Source organism: Rhinolophus sinicus, chromosome 17 (genome assembly GCF_057876585.1).
Source record: "Rhinolophus sinicus isolate RSI-liver-muscle chromosome 17, RSI-T2T, whole genome shotgun sequence".
Taxonomy (NCBI): domain Eukaryota; kingdom Metazoa; phylum Chordata; class Mammalia; order Chiroptera; family Rhinolophidae; genus Rhinolophus; species Rhinolophus sinicus.
The window spans coordinates 209466161-209487554 of NC_142517.1; the positions used below are offsets into that span (position 1 = coordinate 209466161).

Sequence of the window (21394 nt, forward strand, 5' to 3'; positions counted from 1 at the left end):
TGAACGTGTGGCAGTCAGCAGGACTTTATTTTTTATATATAACTCTCACAATCTGGGGCTTAAGCAGCTGGCTGAATTTTATCTAATTATTAAACCTCTGGGTTCATGGCAAGTAGATATGAGTATTTAATTTTGTTTCCTGATGTACGTATACGACCAGACAAAAATACACAGGCCAGTTGCAGTTGCCTGATGTTTGCATTAGTGTAAAATATTGAAAGTACATATTAATTCTGCATGGGGGTGGAGGGGAGATGTAAAGTGATTTTAGAATTGGAAGGGGCCTTCCAGATGGAGGTGGTGAAAATGAGGTCTGGAGTCCTTGCTTGAGGTTGCAAAGCCTGAGACCATAGCAGGGCAAAAGGAGAGACGCGGCGGCGAGGAGGTAGGGTCGCAGGGGGCCCGGTGCTTCCCCAGGAAACCTTGCTTGACTTCAGTCTTGTGATCCGACCATTTAGAAGCATAACTTGCCAACGTGACTCTACAGAAACATACTAAAGGAAGTGAGTGAAAGAATAGACGTGGAGTTCACCCAGCAGGTGCTTACCATGTCAAGACGCGCCAAGGCAGAGATGCTCGACAGCAGAAGGGTCATGAGCCCAGTGTCCTTCCAGGAGAGCTGGGTGGTGCTGCCCGCCAGGCTCTGTCCCGCAGAGAGGTCTGGGGGACGCCTGGAGGCAGCTGGACTAGAACTCCCGTGGGCCCAGGGACAGGCTCTGCTCTCCCCTCCTGCTTTGGAGACCACCCAGACTAGTGAGCAGTCACACGCGTGTGAGCAGTGTGCCCGGGTGGACCCTCGTGGAGGTTCAGTTTGAGTCCACCTAGCAAGGGCCTCCGTGTACATTCAGGGCCTGACGTGTCCCATGAGTGTGTTTGGGAAGCTGCTGGTGGCACAGGGCTGAGCACGGGCTGGGGGGTGAGGGGGGGGGGTCGGGTGCAGAAGAGTATGTGTCATACCAGCATGGTGGCAGGATCCCTCTAGTTATGGGGGGCCTTGGAGGGAGGTGGGGCTGGGGCTGGGCGCAGGGGTGGCAGGAAACTTAATAATGACAAACTCAGTGAATAATGACAGCAGGGACGGAGAGAGAAAGGCGATTTGAGAATGTTTTGGAGGTAAGCTAAACGCAGAGGGAGGGAAAGAGGTGGAGGAGGGCGATAGAGGAGCGAGCACACACACTCTAGGTGAACGTACCGAGCAAGAACAGGAACTTGTAAGCAGAGGTTGTGTTAATTTCCAGGGCTGCAAACACCACAGACTTGGGGCTCAAACCACAGACATTTATTGTCTCTTAGTCCTGGAGGCCAGACATCCAAGAACCAGGTCTTGGCAGGGCTGGTCAGGGCAGCACCAGGGTCTGCATGGAGCTGGTCCAGCGTCCGAGTGTGGCTGGGTCACGGGAGGTGCGGGTGAGGGTTTCTGTTGTGTGCTGGCTGTTTCCTCGCTCGCTTGTTCTGTGATTACCACAGCCCCGCCAGAGGGGGTGTTATCTCCTCTTACCTATGAGGAGCCAGCGATTTGGGGACCAAAAGTCATTTTCCGTGGCTGGAAGTGGCAGGTGCTTGTCTGGATCCGGTGGGCAGACAGTCTGTGAGGTTCTCCTGTTAGGTGGATGTGTTTCCTTCTGACCCTTCTCTGCAGGCTGTGCCCTTTTTTTGGTGTTGGCGAAGGGGATCGAAATGAGAGTTTATGTTTTGTTTTAATGTTGGAAAGTTTTCTTCGGTTTTTATTATTGAGTAGACAATACCCAATAAAGCAGGTGCATTTTACGTGTCACATCAGGCCCTGGAAGAAGCGTGGGAGTGGGTGTGTGTGCGTTCAGAAAGGTCACTTCCCCGCTGCCCATTCCAGCCTCACACAACCGCACCCCATCTGCAGGCCTCGGACACTGCTCAGGGTTGGGGTGGGACCCTAGTTTCTACCTCACAGGGGCTGGAATGACCCAGACCCCCGACTTTGGGATGGAAGGTCCTTATCGGCGGGGAGGCCACAGGTGGGAACCAGATGTGGCTCTGGGTGGCAGAGGGCTGACACGCAGGCTCTGAGCCGGTGGGGAACTCCGCCAGCGTGGTTCTCCACCGTCCGGTTAATTGAGGTTTAGATGGCGTTTCTGGAAGGCGCCTGTGCCAAGGAGCTGAAAATGAGGGCAGGTACTGATGCGTTCCTCGCTCAGAAACAGAATTCAGAAGCCCAGTGAGCGTTACCTGGAGTGGACCCAGAGCCCAGACTATTGGACGGTGGTTTGTCTTTGGAGACACACAGGAGCCCAGAGTGGCCATCTGTCCCGCATCCAGGAGAGGCCCGGCGGTGTCCGGGCGGTACCGGGAGATGCGCGTGCGCAGGGCCGTGGCGTGCCCTTCCCCCTCCAGGGTGTGTGTGGGGCTCAGGTGTCCAAGGACAGCCCTTGCCACCTCCACGTGGCACTCCCCGCCCTCTGTCCAGCGGGGGTCCCTGGTGGCTTCTCACTAACCGAACATGGTGCTAACGCCTCTCAGCCAGCTGCACTGCTCTCTCTCGTGTGTGGAGACGCCATCCAGTAGTGTGTCTAACCGTGTGTAGTAGTGCCGCATCCTTCCCTCACCTGTGAACTGTGACTGCGGAAACACCATCCCCATGATGTTCTGTGTTCCCACCAAGAACTGGGTTTCTCTTGAGGAGGATACAGGTTCTCGGCCCTTGAATTTGTCTGCATGCTGCAGACTAGGCACCGGCAGGCATGAGAAATTCGTTTCACTTTTGCAAAGTGAACTAGAGAATGACAATTTCAGTGTTCTCTGTTTCTGAACTCTGTGGATCAAAGTGTTCCCAGTGAGTGAGAATTCCTGAATTGATGCACAAAGCCGACACTAAAATTCCACCTTCTCAGCCGTAAGTCGTCCTGGCATTGCATGGGAGGCTGTGTATTCTAGAGAGAAATGAGCATGGGTCCTTAAAGATACATACATACTTAAGTCTGAGTTCAGTAGTTCTTTTCAAATCCAGTGGTTGCTGGAGGCAGATCCGAAACCTGCTCCTAAATGCTCAGAGCTGCCTCCAGGGCGACAGCTTAGGGTGTATTTTTCCACAAGCGAAGCCCACGTCTGTCTGCCCTCCTCACACTCTGTCTTTCTTGTGTAACGAGATTTTTTGTGTGTGTGGCAGGTGGCAGATTCAAGAAAGAGATTGTTGTTGACGGACAGAGTTATCTGCTGCTGATTAGAGATGAAGGGGGCCCCCCAGAGGCACAGGTGAGTATTACATGCCAACAACCACGAGCCTGTCACCTTCTTTCCTTGTCAGGGTTCTTTCTGATTCCACAAGTTCGGTGTGGATTTAGAAGTCAGTCAAGTATGCTCAAGAAAAGGTGATGGAGGAGCCCCATGACAGCGTGTTCTGTGGTTGAGGCTTTTCTCATCTCGAAGATATTACATTTGTTGTTCATTCTGACCAAATCCCAGAGGAAGTTCGGGACTTTTCACTTTCCGTGTTTTTCAAAAGGAAGGGAAAGTAGAATCTGCACCAATTTGTCAACTCAGTGGAATCGACATCTGGAAACTCCTGTAGTCTTCCCCCCCCCCTCACCACCACCCCCACCATGCTGCTCACCCGGGTTCTCGAGCCAAGTCCGTCCCCCCTGAAAACCAGTGGGCAGCATAGATAGTGGGGTTTCTTTGAAAGTTCCTTGAAAGATGCACATTCTGGAAATGAAAAAGCATGAGTGTGGTTTACTTACTCTCCTGTTTAGTGTTTTACTGACATACTTTACTAGCTAAACACCTAATTGTGAGCTGAATCTGGTAACACGGGGTCAGTGCCCACCCTCCGTGAGTCAGCTCGTTTGCATAATTCTCCAGATGCCCCTCGGGGAGGGTGCTCCCAGCATTCCTCTCAGATGCCCTAAGGTCTCACCCAAGGTTGGACAAGGTGATGGGGCACAAAGCCAGGTGGTCTGCCTGCCGATGACACTGGCGCTGGGGGCAGGTAGAGCCAGGACCCCAGAAGGTGAGAAAGTGTTCACCCAGTTTCTTTGAGGACCATTCATTCAGGCCACACTTCCTTCAGAAGCCATTAGCCTAGACGCTTTCCCTGAAGATTCCTACTTTGGAGGGTATCAAGATGGAGCCTTTCAAAACGGTGGACAGGGTTTTGTACAAAATCAGGCAGAGTGATTTTTTTAGAAAAACAATCAGTTTTCAAGTTACGGTTCCTAGGCGTGTGAGAGCATGATCTCCGTTCTCATTATTTCAGATCATTTCATGTCGTCTACCCAGAGATAATGGCTTCATGGATGAAATCACAAGACTTTGTGTGGCCACTAGTGTCATTTTAGAGTACTGTGAAAATTCTGCTAATTAACAGCAATTGGTGGGGAAGCCATTGGGGTGGGGGCTATTTTATGGAACGCACCGCCCCCCACGCCTGCTAGGTGCTGGGCAGACAGGATGCACCATTGAGAGAATGAGGCATGGTTTACATTTCCTCTGCAGGAGGTTCGGATGTTTGTCAGCTTCAGTGCAGGGAGATAAGGGCTACTCCTGGGGGACAAGCGTCCTTGAGGGGCTCACACGCTGAGGAAGCTGACTTCTCCCCACTTCTTGGAAGAGAAAGGGAAAACATACCTCGTGGTAGAGAAGGAAAGATGCCTCTGTCGGCCTGGGTCCCTGGGCTCTGGAGGGACATCAGGTTTTCTCTCTCCCGTCTCAGGGTTCTTTCACCCTCCGTTCTTGTTCTCACTTTATTTTATATTTAACTTTTGAACTTTGGGTTTATTTGCACTTTATCATATCAGATTTTCACATGTAACTGAATACACTCTTCACGTCTGTGGAAGTCAGCTTACCTCACCCAAAATTTCCCAGCTATATTAGAGCTGACGCCTTGTTACCTAGGAGCTGCTGCCTCTTTTAGAGACAGCAAACAGGATATTATTATTATTATTATTATTATTACTATTATTGTTGAATTACACATCTCCATTTGGAAAGAGAAGTGTGTTTGGTGCCAGAATGAGCCAGCCTTGATTCTACTGTTGGGATTCGTGTGGCCCTGGGGAGCGGCTGAGCCCCAGGGACTCACTGGATGGTTCTGAGTATCACATGAGCTAATAGTGCCTGACTGCTGTGGTTCTCTGCCAGAAGGTGGATTTGGTGTAGGTTCAGCTGGATGTAGGTAAAACAAGAATAAAATGACAAGAGTCAGGTCGTGGTGAGGTTTTAATTTTTTCCCCTAATTTTTGCTAATTTTGTTAATTCCTCTAACTATAAATGACGATACCCTCACAGGGCACTGCAGGAATTCAGTGGCAGCTGATCTTTACAAAGACCTCTTCTGACAGAGGACTCGGCCGTCAGGGGGTGGGGGGCAGAAGGACTCTGAGCAGGCTGTGGGAGCCCAGGGGAGGACCCCGATCTCAGAGGGGTCCAGCAAGCCTTCCTCGGGAGGCTCTGCAGGGGAGTGTAATGTGAAGCAGAAAGCCTCAGGGTCACTCAGTCTCCAGATTGGCCCTGGGACCTCCTGTTGACAGGACGGCAGTTGGTTCCCATGGGGAAGGGTAGACAGTGGGCGTTTTCTGGAGACAGGAGTGGCCGATGGGAAGTGGGTGGTGGTCCCATTCCAGCCGAGTTGTGCTCGGGATGGGCAGGATGTTAGTGATGCCTCAGCACCGTGTGACGACAGACGTCAAGCATCGACTTGCCTGACTGAAGGGGGTCTGCCAGCCGTGCGGCCTGTGCTCGTGAAGATGCTCCAGCCCTTTCTCCCCGTGGGTCTCCTCACTCGCTTCCCTCCTCTCTCTCCCCTTCTTGTCTCCCTAGTTTGCCATGTGGGTGGACGCTGTTATATTTGTCTTCAGCTTGGAGGACGAGATTAGCTTCCAGACTGTCTACCACTACTACAGTCGGATGGCCAACTACCGGAACACGAGCGAGATTCCTCTGGTTCTCGTGGGGACCCAGGGTGAGTGGTGTCTCCTGCAGACTGTGTCAGGGGCTCCAGCAGTGCAGCCGTGAGCACATTCGTGGTCCCTGTTTTCTGTGTGGAGGAATTTGAAAGTGGGTGAAAGAAGAAATCGTTTCCTACTGAAGGCTCACTTTTTACAGTGAAAATCTGTAAAAATTGAAATTGGTGCATTTTCTGAGTTGATGCTACGGAGAAATCACTTGTCAGCAACCTTAAAATCTCTCTCTCTCTCTCTCTCTCACACACACACACACGCACGCACGCACCCTAAGTGCTTTAGAAAATATAAAATATATTTTCTATTTTCTGTATTAGGATATCTTCATCTGTTATGTAAAGCAATTTATAAGCATCTAAAAGGTTGTTTAACTTTCATTGCACCTTTAAAATAATACTGATTTCTGACAGATAGCAGTTTTGCTTTATTCTGCTGTTTGTTAATGTCTTATGATCTATGTCTTATTTTTAATCTAGCAGGTCCCTCCGAGAGTGTAGAATCATATCCTATGAGCACATTTCTTATTTTTTTTGGTCACTTAAAACTTGGTCTCTTAGCAAAGTGTCATCACTTAGTACCCCTGTTCTTGCTCACAGACCCACTGATGTCTTCCACTGGGGTCTAACTAAGTGTCACATAGAACATTTTAAAATTCAGGTGAAGGGTAACCTTCAAACTGCTTTGTCCGAGATACAGGTAACTTGGAAAATAATCATGTCAAGAAAAATTGGATTATACTATTTTGTTGTTGTTGTTCATCTGCTGTTTTTGTTAATTCCTTTAGAATTAGCACATCGTATGCCCTTCCATGCCCTGGCTAAGACTTTTCTAAATGAGAAATTAGCTGTGTTGAACAAGCAGGCACAGTCAGCTGTATGCACCGTACAACGCCTGGTAGAACACAGCTCGGGCAGGGAGGAAACCCTGGGAAGCCCCGTTCATGGAGTGGCTATGAGTATTGGGAGAAACAAAGCTGCGTGGAATAAACTAAACGCATTTTCTCGTTGTGCTAGATGTAAAATGTTAGAGTTGGGTTTTCATGGAGAGCATCACACACACACACACACACACACACACACACACACACACACACACACACACACACACAGCCACAGCCACACACAGCCACAGCCACCCCCACCCCGTGTTTTTAGCACACCTGTAATGTAATGGCCCGTGGTCTTCAGAGGCAGATGTAGCCCTAAAACCAAATGGAAGAGATTCTTTGTGCCTAGAGCACCCTCTAGTGGTTTCCAGAAACAAGGGCACACCAGTAGAAAGTGCTCGGTCTTGTTCTAATGCATAGAATTGGCATGTTTGAGCTGGTGTCTTGAAAATAGTGTTTTAGAGCGGGTCGCTCACCCGGAGCAGACCCTGCTTAAAGCTTCTTATATAGGAAGCGATTCATTTGCAACGAGTGCCTCTTCCTGCAGGCCTGTCCAGGGTATTTCTGAGCAAAGTCAGAGACCGTGTGTGTGGGCGTCTCCTTATGAGCTGCTTGAGTTCAGGGGTTTGTATTTAGGACTCGGAATGCCTTTTTGCTGTAGACTCACTGTGTTAAGGAGCAGGTCAGTTTTAGTCAGGCCAGAGGTTGTTTTGAGGGATTTGTTGTCTCGCACAGGGTTCTGGGTAGTCAGGAGTGGAGCGTCACTGCCTCCTGGCCATGTGACCTTGACTGCTGCCTCCTGGGCTCTGGCAGGGGTTACATGGAGAATCTGTGCAGGGCACTCAGCATCCATGGGCTAACAGTGGCGATGACGTGGCAGCTGCTGTTCCTTGTATTTCAGTGACTGGGCAGTTTTAGTGGAGCCCTGCTTGGGATGCTGGAAGAACGTCTCTGTGCTCCGGCCCTGGCAGATAAGCCTGGCCCTGAGTGTCTCCCGCCCCAGCTGAAGGAGGGCTCGCCCACACCTCCCACTGGACGGTGCGCGTGTCCGCCCAGGAGGGCTGTGGATGGCCCCATAGAGGCTTGGGGAAGCCCTGAGTGGAAGACCCCACCCGTTTTCATTCCCACTAGTTTGATAAGCACCCAGAGCACGGTTGGAGAAGGTGTCCTGAGATGCTCTTCATACTCAGCATAGCCACGCCCCAAATGTGCAGGTCAGGAAGGAGCATCACCAGGTAGGGGCGTGCATTAGCAGAGGGAAGGCCAGTCACTAGCCCTACCTCTACTTCCCAGAGTGCCCTAGACCCCCCAATGGCAGGAAGTTGGGGTGAGGGGAGGCTTCTGCAGGTTCCACTCTTACCTGCAGGTTAACTGCTTGCAAACTCGCTCCTCATGTGAGGCCTGTGTGTTTGTCATGCTTTCTTTTTTGCACGGGTTTGGTGGAATGCCAGGGAGAGTCAGGTCCCAGATGGGAATCTGAAGTGTGCCTCCCAGGTGGCTGGGTCTGTGACCTCAAGGTAGGAAGTGAGGGATAAGAGAAGAGGAAGAGTTACGTGAATTCCTTAAGATACCTGGCAGGTAGCAGGGCCTCAGCCAGAAGTGGGCGGACACTCTGAGGACATGTCCCCTCTCTGGGGACAGTCAGGGAGCTCTGAGGATTCCTAAGTGGACAAGACATTTGTGAACGAGGTGACTGAGATGTTTGCTTAAACAGTTCTGTTTTTAAGGCTTGTGGAGTAAATGGATTTGAGGGAGAAGTACCAGCTCTAACAGTTACGTGTAGTTACGATGGAATGAAAAATGGCACAGCATAGACTGAAATGCAGAGCTCAAGTCGACCAGGCCCGTTTCCGGCCGTGATGGTGTAGACGAGATGGAAAAAAACAGCGTGAGCATCCCCCCAAGGATGGAGGGGCTGTGCAATGTTTTGGGGGCCCCAGGGCAGGATTGATGCTCTGTGGCCTGTATTTTCCAGATTATTCAAGAGCACTGAAAACTTATGGATTTCTAACTTTATTTTCTTAAAAGATGCTTACACCTGAAAAAAATACTTCTTTTCCTTCAGTGTTGTGAAATTCAAGTCACATTTATTGATCAGTAAGACAAGAACGCAGGATGAGCCGTTCTTTGAAAAAGGCCTCTAACAGGCCTTGCCAGCGAAGGTTCTGGAACTAGTCCTGAATCAGTTGGTTGCCCTCGGAGTAATTAAGGCTATCAGGTCAAACTTATTCCATAGAGTGAAAAAAATAAAATAGGGATCAAGGAAAGAAAAAGAGAAAGAGGGGGAGAAAATGAATAATTTTCATATATCATTTAAAAGTATTTCATTATAAAAATTTTGTTAAATTATATTTATTGAAATATATTTCAATATGTAATTATAAATTTTATTATTTATTATTCCCTCAAGTTACCACTGTTTTTATTTTAAAAGAACGGGTGCCAGATGCACTTCCTGTGCAAACAGAACTGGAAAGACTGTCCCCGTCTGGTGTCACTTATGTTATGCGACTGTTCCTGTGAGAGGAGCAGAGGGCATCCCACTGGTGGGTTTTGGTTTAAAGGGCTGTCGGGGGTTTTCTGTAGCAGAGGAGCTTTCAAACCCTTTGAGAAGATTTCACGTTAGAAAACGTCCTTGAAAAGGCCTGTTGGCTCACATGTAAGCACAGCGGCCGTTGACATCTTGGCCCTTTCTCCATTCGTGTGCCGGGCACAGGGTGGCGCTCGTAACTCATCGATAACGGAGTGAGTGGAGTGTGGTATCACCAAGGCCCAGCTGAAAAAGGGCTGATTGATTGATTGATTCATTGGAGACTAATGCCTGGTGCCCGACACCCGCCTTGCTGCTCAGAAGCCCCCATCTGTACCCAGCTCCTGCGGGAGGCGGGGGCTCCTGTGAGGACGGGTTGGCTCGCACACCTGCGCTTACTGCCTTCCTGCGTCCCAGCTCACTCGCCTCCCGCTCCTGCCCACGCCCTCCGCCCTTCCTAAATACGCCAGGCTCTCCCTTGCGCAGCTGCTCACCCCACCACCCCACCTCCCACAGGCCAGGCTCCCCTGCAAACCACACCGAGTACCGACCTCCTCCACCCACCCCTGCTGATCTCTGCTCCCACCACCATCCGACATTCATAGCCCCCCCCCCCCCCCGTTTCTGTTATCGATTTTCTGCCTCCCTCCTCAGCTGACCTGCTGTCCCCCACAAGAACTCGGATTTTCACCTGTTGTGTTTGCTGGGGTGTCTGTGCCCAGAACTGGACCAGACCCAAGGGGGCTCGTGAACAAGTACTGAGCGGGTACATGGCCCCCCCGGAGGAGTCATGCTGCAGAGTAGGATGCACTTAGTAGGCTGCTTTGTGTGTCCAAGGTCACCCGCAAACAGTGACCCTGGGCTTTGTTTCCCTTCTTAAAATATTTTCTTCTGGGGCCACATCTAACTCTTACTTCTTCCTCTGGTCTTTCTGGGCATCCTTTTCCATTTCAGAAACAAGATCCTCTGAAACATTTCTACTAATGAAGACCAGTCTAGCATTCGAGGTTATGATTTTGGGGGTAGACTGTGTTTTCAAAACTCCCAAAAGAATTACGTCAGTGCCAGTAGGTGCAGGATTTAAGCTCCTCGGAGATGTTTGCCGGGGGAGGAATCAGAGTGGCTCGTGGTCACCCCGTGGTGCCTTTGCGTTTGTCTGTTCCAGATGCCATCAGCTCCACGAACCCACGCGTCATCGACGACGCCAGGGCGAGGAAGCTGTCCAGCGACCTGAAGAGGTGCACCTACTACGAGACGTGTGCCACGTACGGGCTGAACGTGGAGAGGGTCTTTCAGGATGGTAAATACTCGCTGCTGTGAATACAGCATGGCTTTCCCACTGCAGGTCCCTTGTCCCCACGGAGGGTGGACTCATTGCTCGATGCGAGGGCATCAGTGTCAAAGCTGAGCACTGCATTCGAGAGGTGACTCTGTGCCACTCAGAACAGCGTGTTGACAGGCTGCGACCGCACTCCTGCAGCGAGCTCTGTGGGTCACGTCATGTGGCCTCTGTGTACAGGATGAAAAGTTTCTCAGACTGTTACTTATGTACCCGATGTGTCACATTTAAAACACATGCGCCATATCTCCTACGCTGTGGATGACCATTCCTGGTTCAAGCCCATCTCTTTATAAAGGTTTAAATAGTTCACATTAGACTTTGAGGAGAATAAGCTGAAAGAAGAGAGAGTCAAGTTTGCGGGGGGGGGGGGGGGGTGTGAGTCATCACACCCTGGGACGCACGGCTGGGAGCTGGCGCGGGCACGTGGGGGTTGTCTTTATGTGAGTTCGTTCATTATTGAACACCCACTCCAGGAACAGCCACACGTCACATGGGACGTTCTCCTGGAGGAGCGTGAGGTTCCCCGGGGGAGGGGGCCGGGGTGAAACGTTCACACAAGTAACTGTAATGCCACATGTTGGTCGGGAGAGAGGGGCGGATGACGGCAGCTGGGAGGGAAGGTGGTGTCTAGCCTGGCGGGGTCAGGACTGTCTGGGGTAAAGTGACTCTTGTAGCGTTGACCTGGGACGAAGGTGCTGTGGGCAGCAGGTCCCATTTCTGATGGGCATCGTGGGGAGTCAACCCCAGGCCCCTCCCCTACTGGGTTAGACCCGCAGCAACACGCCCACGCCCACATCTGGCCTTGGTGCCACCAGGTGATGGGGCAGAGCAGGCGGCCAGGTGGCCTCGAGGTCCTGCAGGCCTGCCCCGCCCCAGCCCTGGCGAACACTCGCTAATATTATTATAGTGGGAGCAGTCATCAGAGGACTGCTGTACCCCCCAAACCAGGGGATGGAGCTTTTCTTTTAAATGTCCACATTAGTTTTCTGATGAAATGGTTAAGAAGTCCACACTTTGGCATTTTATTAAATTTCAAAGACTGCCCCTCACCTCTCCGTGGGCCTCCTCGGGCCACCCCATGGACCGGTGGGCGGCAACCCCCACTTAAATCCAGTGACTACAGCTCCATGAACGTTAGTGAGACTGAGGAATCAGGGCAGGAGGCATGTGGCATCTTCAGGGTTCTGACAGGGCAAGGTTGCCGTTTGCCATTGAGTAGCCCCAGCGCCCCTGAGAGTTACAGCGAAGTCTGAGCCATGAAGCGTCCCCACACCAGAGCCCACCGGCCAGAGCTGGCCAGCCGCCTGTTCTTGTGGACCGGCTTCTCTGGCCACAGCCGTGCCGCTCACAGGCTGCGGGACGTGCGGGCTGGGCCGCTCATGGGTTTCACCGCAGAGCTGAGTCGTGGCACTAGGGACCCTGTGGGCCCCAAGGGCGACAGTGTGGCTCTCGGGCCTTCACAGGAAGTTCACTGATCCCTGATGTACACGTTCAGTGGCACAGAGGCATGTATCCCCCGCAATTACCGTGTTACTCATCCATTTATAACTAGATGAACTCGTCTTACTGAGTTGGTTCATACACGGCTGCCATGGTTACGATGCCCAGCATCCAGAATGGGCAGGCGGTGGTCAGGTGATGGCCACGTGCCCGAAGCACTTCTGCCACCCCCAGGTCGGAGCCCTGGCCCAGGGACATGGGAGGGGCCTTTCCGAATGTCACCGTGTTAATATAAACTATTGAAGTGTGGGCGTTGCTGTGGGCGTTCATAGGCTACCGCCTCAGAGATTGACAGGTGAAGCTCATTACACTGTCGTGTGGTTTCCACAAGGTTGGGAGGTTCTCGGTCCGTCTCACTTCTTATTTTAGAAGCAGTATGCTCCCAGTAAGTATTTCGATTGTATAGAGTCTGCACAGGAAATACTCCCCACGACACACAATTGTGACTATTACTGAATCCTGAACACTTTTGTTGTTAGTGGTCAGAGCAGTTGCTACCCGCGTGGGAACTGTACTCAGTACTTAGAAGTCATTCGCGAGGCTAGTCCATGTTAATGAACTAGGAAATGAACGTGTAAGCTTGAGAGTGCAAGAGAGCGAGGCTCAGAGAAGCCCGTAACGTGACCAGAGGTGCCTCAGCTGACCTGGGCCCCCGTCTGGACACCCTGGAGCCTGGGTCCTGAGCGCTCCCCCGGGGCACGCCGGGCAGATGGCACGTCCAGCACGCAGGCGCCCCCCCACCACCACCACCACCATGGACTCAGTTTAGTCAGATCGCCTTGGATGTCCCGGCTTCCTCTATGCCCTAGCACTTTCTTTTATTCCCCTGCAGTTGGCTTTTGGAAATTGAACTCAAGTCTCTTTTCAAGCGCTTCGGAACTTCTCACCTTATAGTGCCCATGTGTGTGGCTTGTTTTGCTGTGACAGTGGCGTCTACCGGCCGTGTAACGAGCACAGTGAGCTGTGTCAGTACAGCCTCATGCAGCCTGAGGAGGAGGGAGTCAGTTCTTCGTTTTCACATTTCATGGAATAGAGCCAAGGGAGCCCCTAAGCTTTGGGGGGTATATTTTATTATTTTTTTAGACTATGGTATCTGACTGGCATGTGATAAAAAGGTAAAGGTCCTGGGTACCTACGGAAGCGTCGTTTCCCTTCACACAGAATGAGGAGTGGAACCTCATGTTTCAATTTCCCCCGATTGGACTAGTCCGTCCGCTGCTCCCCTCTGCCCCTCTCTCTCCTAGAAAGAGCTGATGCAGATTGATCTGAATGGTAAGCAGTTTCATCCTGTAGATGGGTTCTCTCATGCTCCGCACTGCCGGTTGCTTTGTGTGCAGAATTTAATACTCTTGTACATAGATCCTAAACCGTAGTCATTTGTTGAATTCCTAAAGAGGCCTGTTACAAATATGAAGGCAGACTCCCCAATAAAGTTTTGATCTCTTACCTTGTTAAGCTTCTGTTTATAGGACAGTAGGGAATCCTACGTACAAGACCCATAAAGACCAAGATGTAGCTAAATTACAAATAACAGAACTGTCCCTTTCATTCTGTGCCGGTTTCTGTCGTGTGTTATTTGTCGAGGATAATTGGATACTTGCGTGATTTCATATGGGAGACCTTTCATTCTACGATAGAGCTGCATGATTTATACTAAAAGAAACAATTCAGTTTTAGGTACGTGTGGGCGGGAAAGCTGGGCAGTAGCGTTGAAAGGGTGTGTCTGTCGGTGACCAGTGCTGGGAGTATGTCTTGTCCTGGGGGGTGGGCGTCTGTCTGACAGCACTCCCAGTTCTAGGAAGCCCCATGTCAGTCTTTCACCCCCCGCACCTGCCTGGGGATGGCTCACCTGGGCCAGGATACCCGTGTGAAGGGCTGAGCCGGGAGGGAGAGGCCCCCTGACTTGTCCAAGGTCACGCAGTATGCCGGGAGCCTTAGTTCGCTTCCCGTCCTTTGCTTCCACAGATGGAAATCCTGATGGACAAAGAGTCCATTGCACGTGAAACGTCTGCGGCCGTTGGTCCTCGTTACAGGCGTGTTCAGCTCAAGGGTGGCAGTACAGTGAGGCCAGGTGGCACAGCCTAGCTGCGTGCGTTACAGCATCATGAAGTGAAGCAGCCTTGTGGGGTTTCTCTCCTGAGGGCGGCATCACCTTGTACCATTCAGTCTTGCTGATGCCGCGGTCTTTTGTTTGTGCTGTTAAAGGTGTGTCTGTCTGGCCGAGGTCACTCTTTCCTGGAACAGCTTAATTTTTATTGTGGGTGGCCTATTATTTTTGTTCTTGTTTTTTTCCATTATAATGTTAGAGATTAGATTGGAGCCAATTTATTTTCTTTTCCCCCCTAAGGGTGTGCCTTCAAAAATAAGATTTTTCACATTTAAAAGCAATCCAAATATATGTGTGCATTTGGCATTTAATACATGTCGAAAGGTGAACTAAGGAGTCATTGAGTGTCTGTTATACACGAGGTCTGACAATTAAGTTTGCGAACTTGTTGTACTAACCTTTTTTTTTTTTTGATATCAGAGGGATTATTCATTATGAGTTTGTACCAACTGGAAAGTTAACCAAGTTTACTATTTGGAAGTGCTGAAAAGGCCGCATGAAAAAGTTAGACACCCTGTGCTTTTCACCAACAATTCACGGCTCTTGCATCACGACAATGCACCAGCTCACAAGACACTGTGTGTGAGGGAGTTTTTAGCCAGTAAACAAATAACTATTGGAACACCCTCCCTACTCACCTGATCTGGCCCCCAGTGACTTCTTTCTTTACCTGAAGGTAAAGGAAATACTGAAAGGAAGACATTTTGATGTCATTCAGGACATCAAGGGTAATACGACGACAGCTCTGATGGCCATTCCAGAAAGAGAGTTCCAAAATTGCTTTGAAGGGTGGACTAGGTGCTGGTGTGGGTGCATAGCTTCCCAAGGGGAGTCCTTCGAAGGGGACCATAGTGATATTCAGCAATGAGGTATGGAGTGCTTTTTCTGGATGAGTTCATGGCCTTAATTGTCAAGTCTTGTGTATTTTTCTCATTTGTAATGACTATTTCACAGTTTAAGGGCTTATGCTGGAAGACAGTAGATCTTCATTAGGCCGGAACAACAGACAGCAGGAGCCACGTTCCCAGTCCCATCATACACCTGGTGTCAGGCCAGTGGGTTCTTTTCTACCCACGGTTTTCACTGTACATCTATCTGCCCGTCACTGTCACCGCATCCATCACCCCCCCCACCGCCCTCTCTGCAATGGAAGGTTGTCCATGCACGGACCCCCAGGACCGGTGGGCAGTTTGCGTTAAGACGGGGCGGCAAGAAAGGTTCAGCTGCTTAAATTACACTTTATTATGGGGAGTAGTGTTTTAAAGCTTTCTAAGAACAGGGCCTGTGTCAGGATTCAGTGTGATCTTCCACGGAGCTGCCAAGGTGGGGAAATGAAGAGGAAATGCTCAAGTTCATGGGTGAGCCTCACACGGCCGGCTCCTTCCTGGTTGGGCAGCTGCCCTGCTGTCATCAGTAACCACAGCGTCATTGCTTGGTGGCTTCTAACACGGTCTAGTCCCATTGAAGTTACCATCTGCACGTTGCCCCCACTGGCCCGTGGCGGTCGTCTCTCACTAAGTTGGAGAAGCGTGCCTGGTCTTCACAGGTGTAGGCTTTGGATTGAGCCTGTGGGGGGCAGGGTGTGTAATTTGGTGGGTCCTTCCCTTTGTGCTGTAGCCCTGGTTTGTGTTAGGGTGGGAACGTGCATAACTGATTTATAGTGATTATTTTTATAAAACACAAACATGCCAATACCCCTTGTTATATGCATTTGCAAATTGAGCTTATTTCTTAACCAAAGAAGCTTTTACCTGTAACAAAGTTAAACCACAAATTGAAATAATGATTTAATACCAGAACCAAAAGACAGACTTTTGGTGTAGGAAACCGTATTTTTAGAGGTTAAAGGAAAAACATCCAAAAAGAAAAACAAAGCTTGAGTTAATATTTTTAGGGAAAAAATTAGTTTGAGTTCAAAAATTCCTACACTTGAGAAGCTGCAGTCGTGTTGCCAAGTGAGCCCAGCGTCTGGCACATTGATCTGCGCCCAGCCAGACCTTCCGAACACATGCAACAAACAGCAGCGTGTTCAGCCGACATGGAACTGGGAACTGGCGACAGCAGGCGTTTCCAGCACTGATTTGAGGATTTGATTGCGGAATCCAAGTGTTTTTCAATATTATTATTGTCACAAGTAAGAAACCCGCTTCTTTCTTGTTTGTAGACCTTTGTCAAGAAGTTGCTCTCTGTAAGAGTTTATTTCTTGTCCTTTGAACTGTTCAGGGGACACGGAGGCCAGACTTTTAAAGAGGCAATGATCTCCTTAGAGTATCAGTTGATCTGCTGAAAATCACCCATCCAAAATGGAAGTTGTCAGGCAGGGGTACTGTGTACATGGTCAGTGTGCTCCATTCTCCGTAGACCGCAGCTGCCGGCCTTAAGAAATATGGACTCAGTGTGAAAGTTGATAACCCTGCCGCCAGGTGATGCTCCCGGTAGAAGGAACCGTTTCAAGGAAAGGCGTTTCGATTCTTTGAAAACTAACCTGAGAAGTCATCTTAGGCTTTGTCAAGACTGATGTTACTACAAACGGCGAGAGACAGTAAACAGTCTCATTTCATGATGCTGTGGAGCAGTGTGTTCCTGGAGGCTTTGCTCCCTCTGGCAGTCTCTTACCCCAAGTCTGCAATTTTTCACGCTGTGCTTCTCTTATTGGAGATGGTAAGCCGGCGCCGATGTTCGTGTTGCCCCGAAATGCCCGAATTAAGTCTCACGCCGCCAACATGAGACCATTAAGCAGTTAGGGAAGGCGCTCGGTTCTGATTTTCGTGTTGAGACTCCTATCTTTTGCTCGCGGAATTAATTTTATCAATGACATAGAAAATGGTTATTTTAATACTTTCCTGCACTGCGGCAGTGAGGCTGTGTTTTGCCCCAGGATCCCTCTTAATGACCTTAGCCAGCTTGAATTAGCTTGATGTATCATTAATGCATGCAAATAAATGGCTTTTGTTTTTGTTCTTGAGGCCACGGCATTCTGCGCTTTCTAATGTTTTTAAAATGATTAAGCAGCGATGTACTGTTTGACCTGTGTAACCCTCCGCAGAGCCTCTGAGCGAAAGAATATGAAAACATTACTTAACTGGGTTGTGAGACGTCGTGATGCTCTGTAGCTGATGTTTCCAAGTTCTTTATCACTTTTTTCCCTTGTAGAATATGGACGGAGCTAGACGTTAACCTTCCCTCATCGAAGAACTATCCACTAACTACTAGGTTAGCAGCCCCCAAATGTTCAGTGCATGAAACATAAGGAAAAGTCATTCTCCAGGAGGCTGACTTTTCAGCCGTGAAATCTTTGACACGAGAAAAAGATCGCTTACCCCATGGACTGTTTTTTTTGTTGTTGGTGTTTACGGGGTGGGCCTGGCCTGGTGTTGGCTCCACGAGTATGTGGGGAGTCAGGCTTGGCGCAGGTGGTAGGCATCCCCGAAGGACAGGCCCCAGAATCTGGAGGTGCCTTGCGTATTGAGTGTGGAGCCATGGGAAGTTTTGTGAAGAAGACTGGGACACACTGACAGCCTTCTCTCTCTTCCCTGACTCAGGCTAAAGCAAACCATGAGGAGCGGGTTGCAGACGTGTTTGTCTGAAAGAAAAACAGACTGTAAAAGCCTTGATGAGGACGTTGGAATTTGTGAGATTTGCCAAAGAAAAGAGAGGGGACTTTTTTAAAGGATGTGAAATGTGGAAATAAAAACCACCCATAGCATCTCCTCCCAGTGGCAGTTACTGTTGAGGCCTGGTGTGTGTGTGTGTGTAAATGGATTGTAACATTTACAATCCATTGTAACATTTTATATCCTGCCTGCTCACATGGATACGTTTTGTACAATGTAATTTCCTATTAGACATTGAATGTTTTTCTCCCTGTATTTGTTTATTTGTTTTAGGATCAGTGGGAGGCCCTTGACCTGAAGCTTGTCTCCATCCTTGATCATTTCTTTAGGATACACTGTAGCAGTCTGACTGCTGGGCCAGTGAGCTGTGTCGCTTTTCCACTTTTGGTCCTTGTTGTCCTGTGGCCTCCTAGGGAGTCTGTCCTGACTCATGTTTCCTCCACAGGTGTCCCTTTTCTGCACTCTGGCCACACTGGACATTTTCATTTTAAAAACTTTTCACGTATAGACAAATAGTCATAACTTCTAGTGTTCTAAATATTATTTTCAGTCGATCTGTCCCTTACTATGAAAATAAGCCCATCTCACACACACAGTTGTTTTGTTAAGAGATAGCAGCCTCTTGGGCAGGAAAAGGTCTGGCATGTTGAAGGTGACATGGGGACCAGGTGGCCCCTGCTGCTTTTGCAGATGTGCCCTGTCGGGTGTGTCAGGCAGGTCCTCTGAGACTGGAGCACTCCAGCTCCCCAGAGGGCAGGCGGCACAGAGGCTGGTCCCCAGTCCCTATGTAGCTGTGACCTTGGTGGTTAGCTCGATGCCAAAATGGCCTGTCCTCGAGCTTTTGTCAGTCTCTTCAAGGAACGGTGTTATCAGCATGCTGCCCGTGTCACCTGGCGTGAGGTACCTTCTGAGGGGCACAGAGAGGAAGTGACCCTCCCAGGTCCTTGAGTCTGGACCTCCCCTTGGCTTTATGTCATGGCAGCACTGAAGGGCCCAAGAAGCCCTGCAGACCCACCCCTCCTTTCCAGGCAGTGGGAGCTGCAGGGAAGGGCTGGGCCTCCCTGGTCGCAGAGCAGGTCTGTGGTGGCTGCAGCTTAGGTGTGTCTTTTCTCTGCTGTGTTCTGTCCTAGAGGGGGGTCCTGGAGCTCATCAGGACTGGTGTCTTCCAGACCCTCAAAGCTCACCCGCCACTTTTGATGTCATAGCTATCTTATTTCATTATTAAATGTTTAAAATGTCACAATTTGGGAAACTCACACAAATCACTCCTGTGAAAATTAAGGAATTAAATCGTGAGCATTTGTTCATTTTTTTCCACCATGTCCCGAGTTAGCTCACTGCACAGGCGTCTGTGCCCTGGAAGGTGTGAGATTCTGAACTCCGGTGTGTCATCTAACTGCTAGGAGCTACTCCCGGCCCTGCACCAAGATTCCGTTATTAAATGAGACACCCAGGTGTCTTCTGCATTTGCATTCATTTCTTGCCTGACCTACAGACATGCGGAGTTTCCGATGGGAGGACCCGAGGCCCTGGCCAGCTGTGCCCCGCAGTGCATATGAGCTGGCGGGGCCGCGAGGCCGTCCCCTCAGCCTCATCAGTAGCAAGTGAGAAGCCAGAAGTTAGGTCTGTGTCTCTTAGCAGCACATGTTTATCTTTGTTCAGTAAATGTTATACTTAAAAGCTGTTGCTTGCATTTTAAAACCTGGTAAACAAAAATGCTCTGTTAAGTTATAATTATGTTTAATAAAATGTAAGCCATCTCAGTACTCACAGTTTGGGGGTGAAATGCAATACTGTAATCAACATATAAATTATTTCCAAAAAGCTGTTTGATAGAAACTCACCCAGGCTGTTTTCTCCATGTAACAGACTGTGGGTAATAGAACACTGTGACAGGGTCTCTGAGAGTCAGTGAAAATACTGTGAAAAGGAAGGAGGGTTTGCTTTTAAGTACTCGGTTTTGTAGTTTAGTAAAACGCCACTAGGGGGCACCAATGGCGTGCATAAGGATTATTCTCACTGGCCTATTTTTCCCTTTTGCTGTTAACTATGGAGAATACAGACGTACTAAAACTCACGGTTTGAGAGATCATTTAGACCTGTAATAAGATGCACTCCGTAAAGTGTAAGTTACCAGGTCAGCAGCACACGAATGCAGAAGTAAAAAAGTTTAGCTTATTGGAATGGGGAGATCAAAATTAAAAAGATGAAATGATACATTCTATTTAACTACCAATCCCTTCTACCTTTTTGCTTTGCATGTGACTTTAGAGAAGAAACAAAATTTGGCAAAAGATATGCTTTTCTTAGAATGGAGTAACCAAATTTATTATTTAATCTTTTGTTCTTAATAATTTTTTATTTCTCAATTACAGTGGGCATGCACTATACTGGGGACGCCAAAAAAAATGTGTACACGAGTTGTATTCATTTTTTGTTATTGGTATATATTGAGTATTACAACTTTAATACAGTTTTTTCCTTTCTAAAAATATGTGTGTGTATATATATGTGTATATATATATATGTATATATATATTTTTTTTTTTTTGGCACCCTCTATTATTTTCAGGTGTACAACATAGGGATTAGACATTTGTATAACTTAGAAGTGATTAATCCAATAAATATAGTACCCACCTGACACTATACAGTTACTACAATGTTATTGACTATATTCCCTATGTTTGACTTTACACCCCCATGACTATTTTGTAGCTACCAATTTGTACTTCTTAATCCCTCCTCCAATTTCCCCTAACCCCCTAAACCCCCTCCCATCAGGCAACCATTACTTATCAATGAGTCTGTTTTTATTCTGCTTGTTTATTTATTTTGTTCTTTAGATTCCACATATAAGTGAAATCGTACGCTATTTGTCTTTCTCTGTTTAACTTATTTCACTCAGCATAATACCCTCTAGGTCCATCCATGTTGTTGCAAGATGACAAGATTTCATTCTTTTTTATGGCTGAGTAATCTCCCATTGTATGTGTGTATTACCTCTTCTTTATCCAGTTGTCTACTGATGGACACTTAGGTTGCTTCCATATCCTGGCCATTGTAAATAAGGCTGCAATGAACATATATATGCATAGTTATATGTCTTTTCAAATTAGTTTTTAGGATTTCTATGTATAAATACCCAGGAGTGGAATTACTGAGTGGTTCTTTGTATCTTGTTATAGCCTTTGTTTTAAAGTCTATTTTGTCTAGTATAAATATTGCTAACCCAGCTTTTTTTTTCTTTTTTCATGGAATATTTTTATCCATTCCTTTACTTTCAGTCTGTGTGTATCTTTCTATCTGAAATGAATCTCTTGTAGGCAGAATATGTAAGGGTCTTGTTTTCCTATCTATTCAGCCATCCTGTGTCTTTTGATTGGAGTATTTCACACATTCGCATTTAAAGTAATTGTTGATAGATATGTAGTTATTGCCATTTTATTACTCATATTTTTTATTTTTTTCATAAAGAAGTC

General features: G+C 48.5%; 1 protein-coding gene across 12 annotated transcripts in view; it reads left to right on the plus strand.

The window, feature by feature from the left end:
- AGAP1 (ArfGAP with GTPase domain, ankyrin repeat and PH domain 1) overlaps nt 1-21394 on the plus strand; it is a 511591-nt gene that overhangs the window by 194349 nt on the left and 295848 nt on the right. For all 12 annotated transcript variants that reach the window (XM_074315523.2, XM_074315538.2, XM_074315532.2 and 9 more), the window contains 3 exons: nt 3140-3225; nt 5791-5932; nt 10515-10649. In XM_074315523.2, the coding sequence (XP_074171624.1) occupies nt 3140-3225; nt 5791-5932; nt 10515-10649 (363 nt within the window). The remainder of the gene's footprint in view (nt 1-3139; nt 3226-5790; nt 5933-10514; nt 10650-21394) is intronic.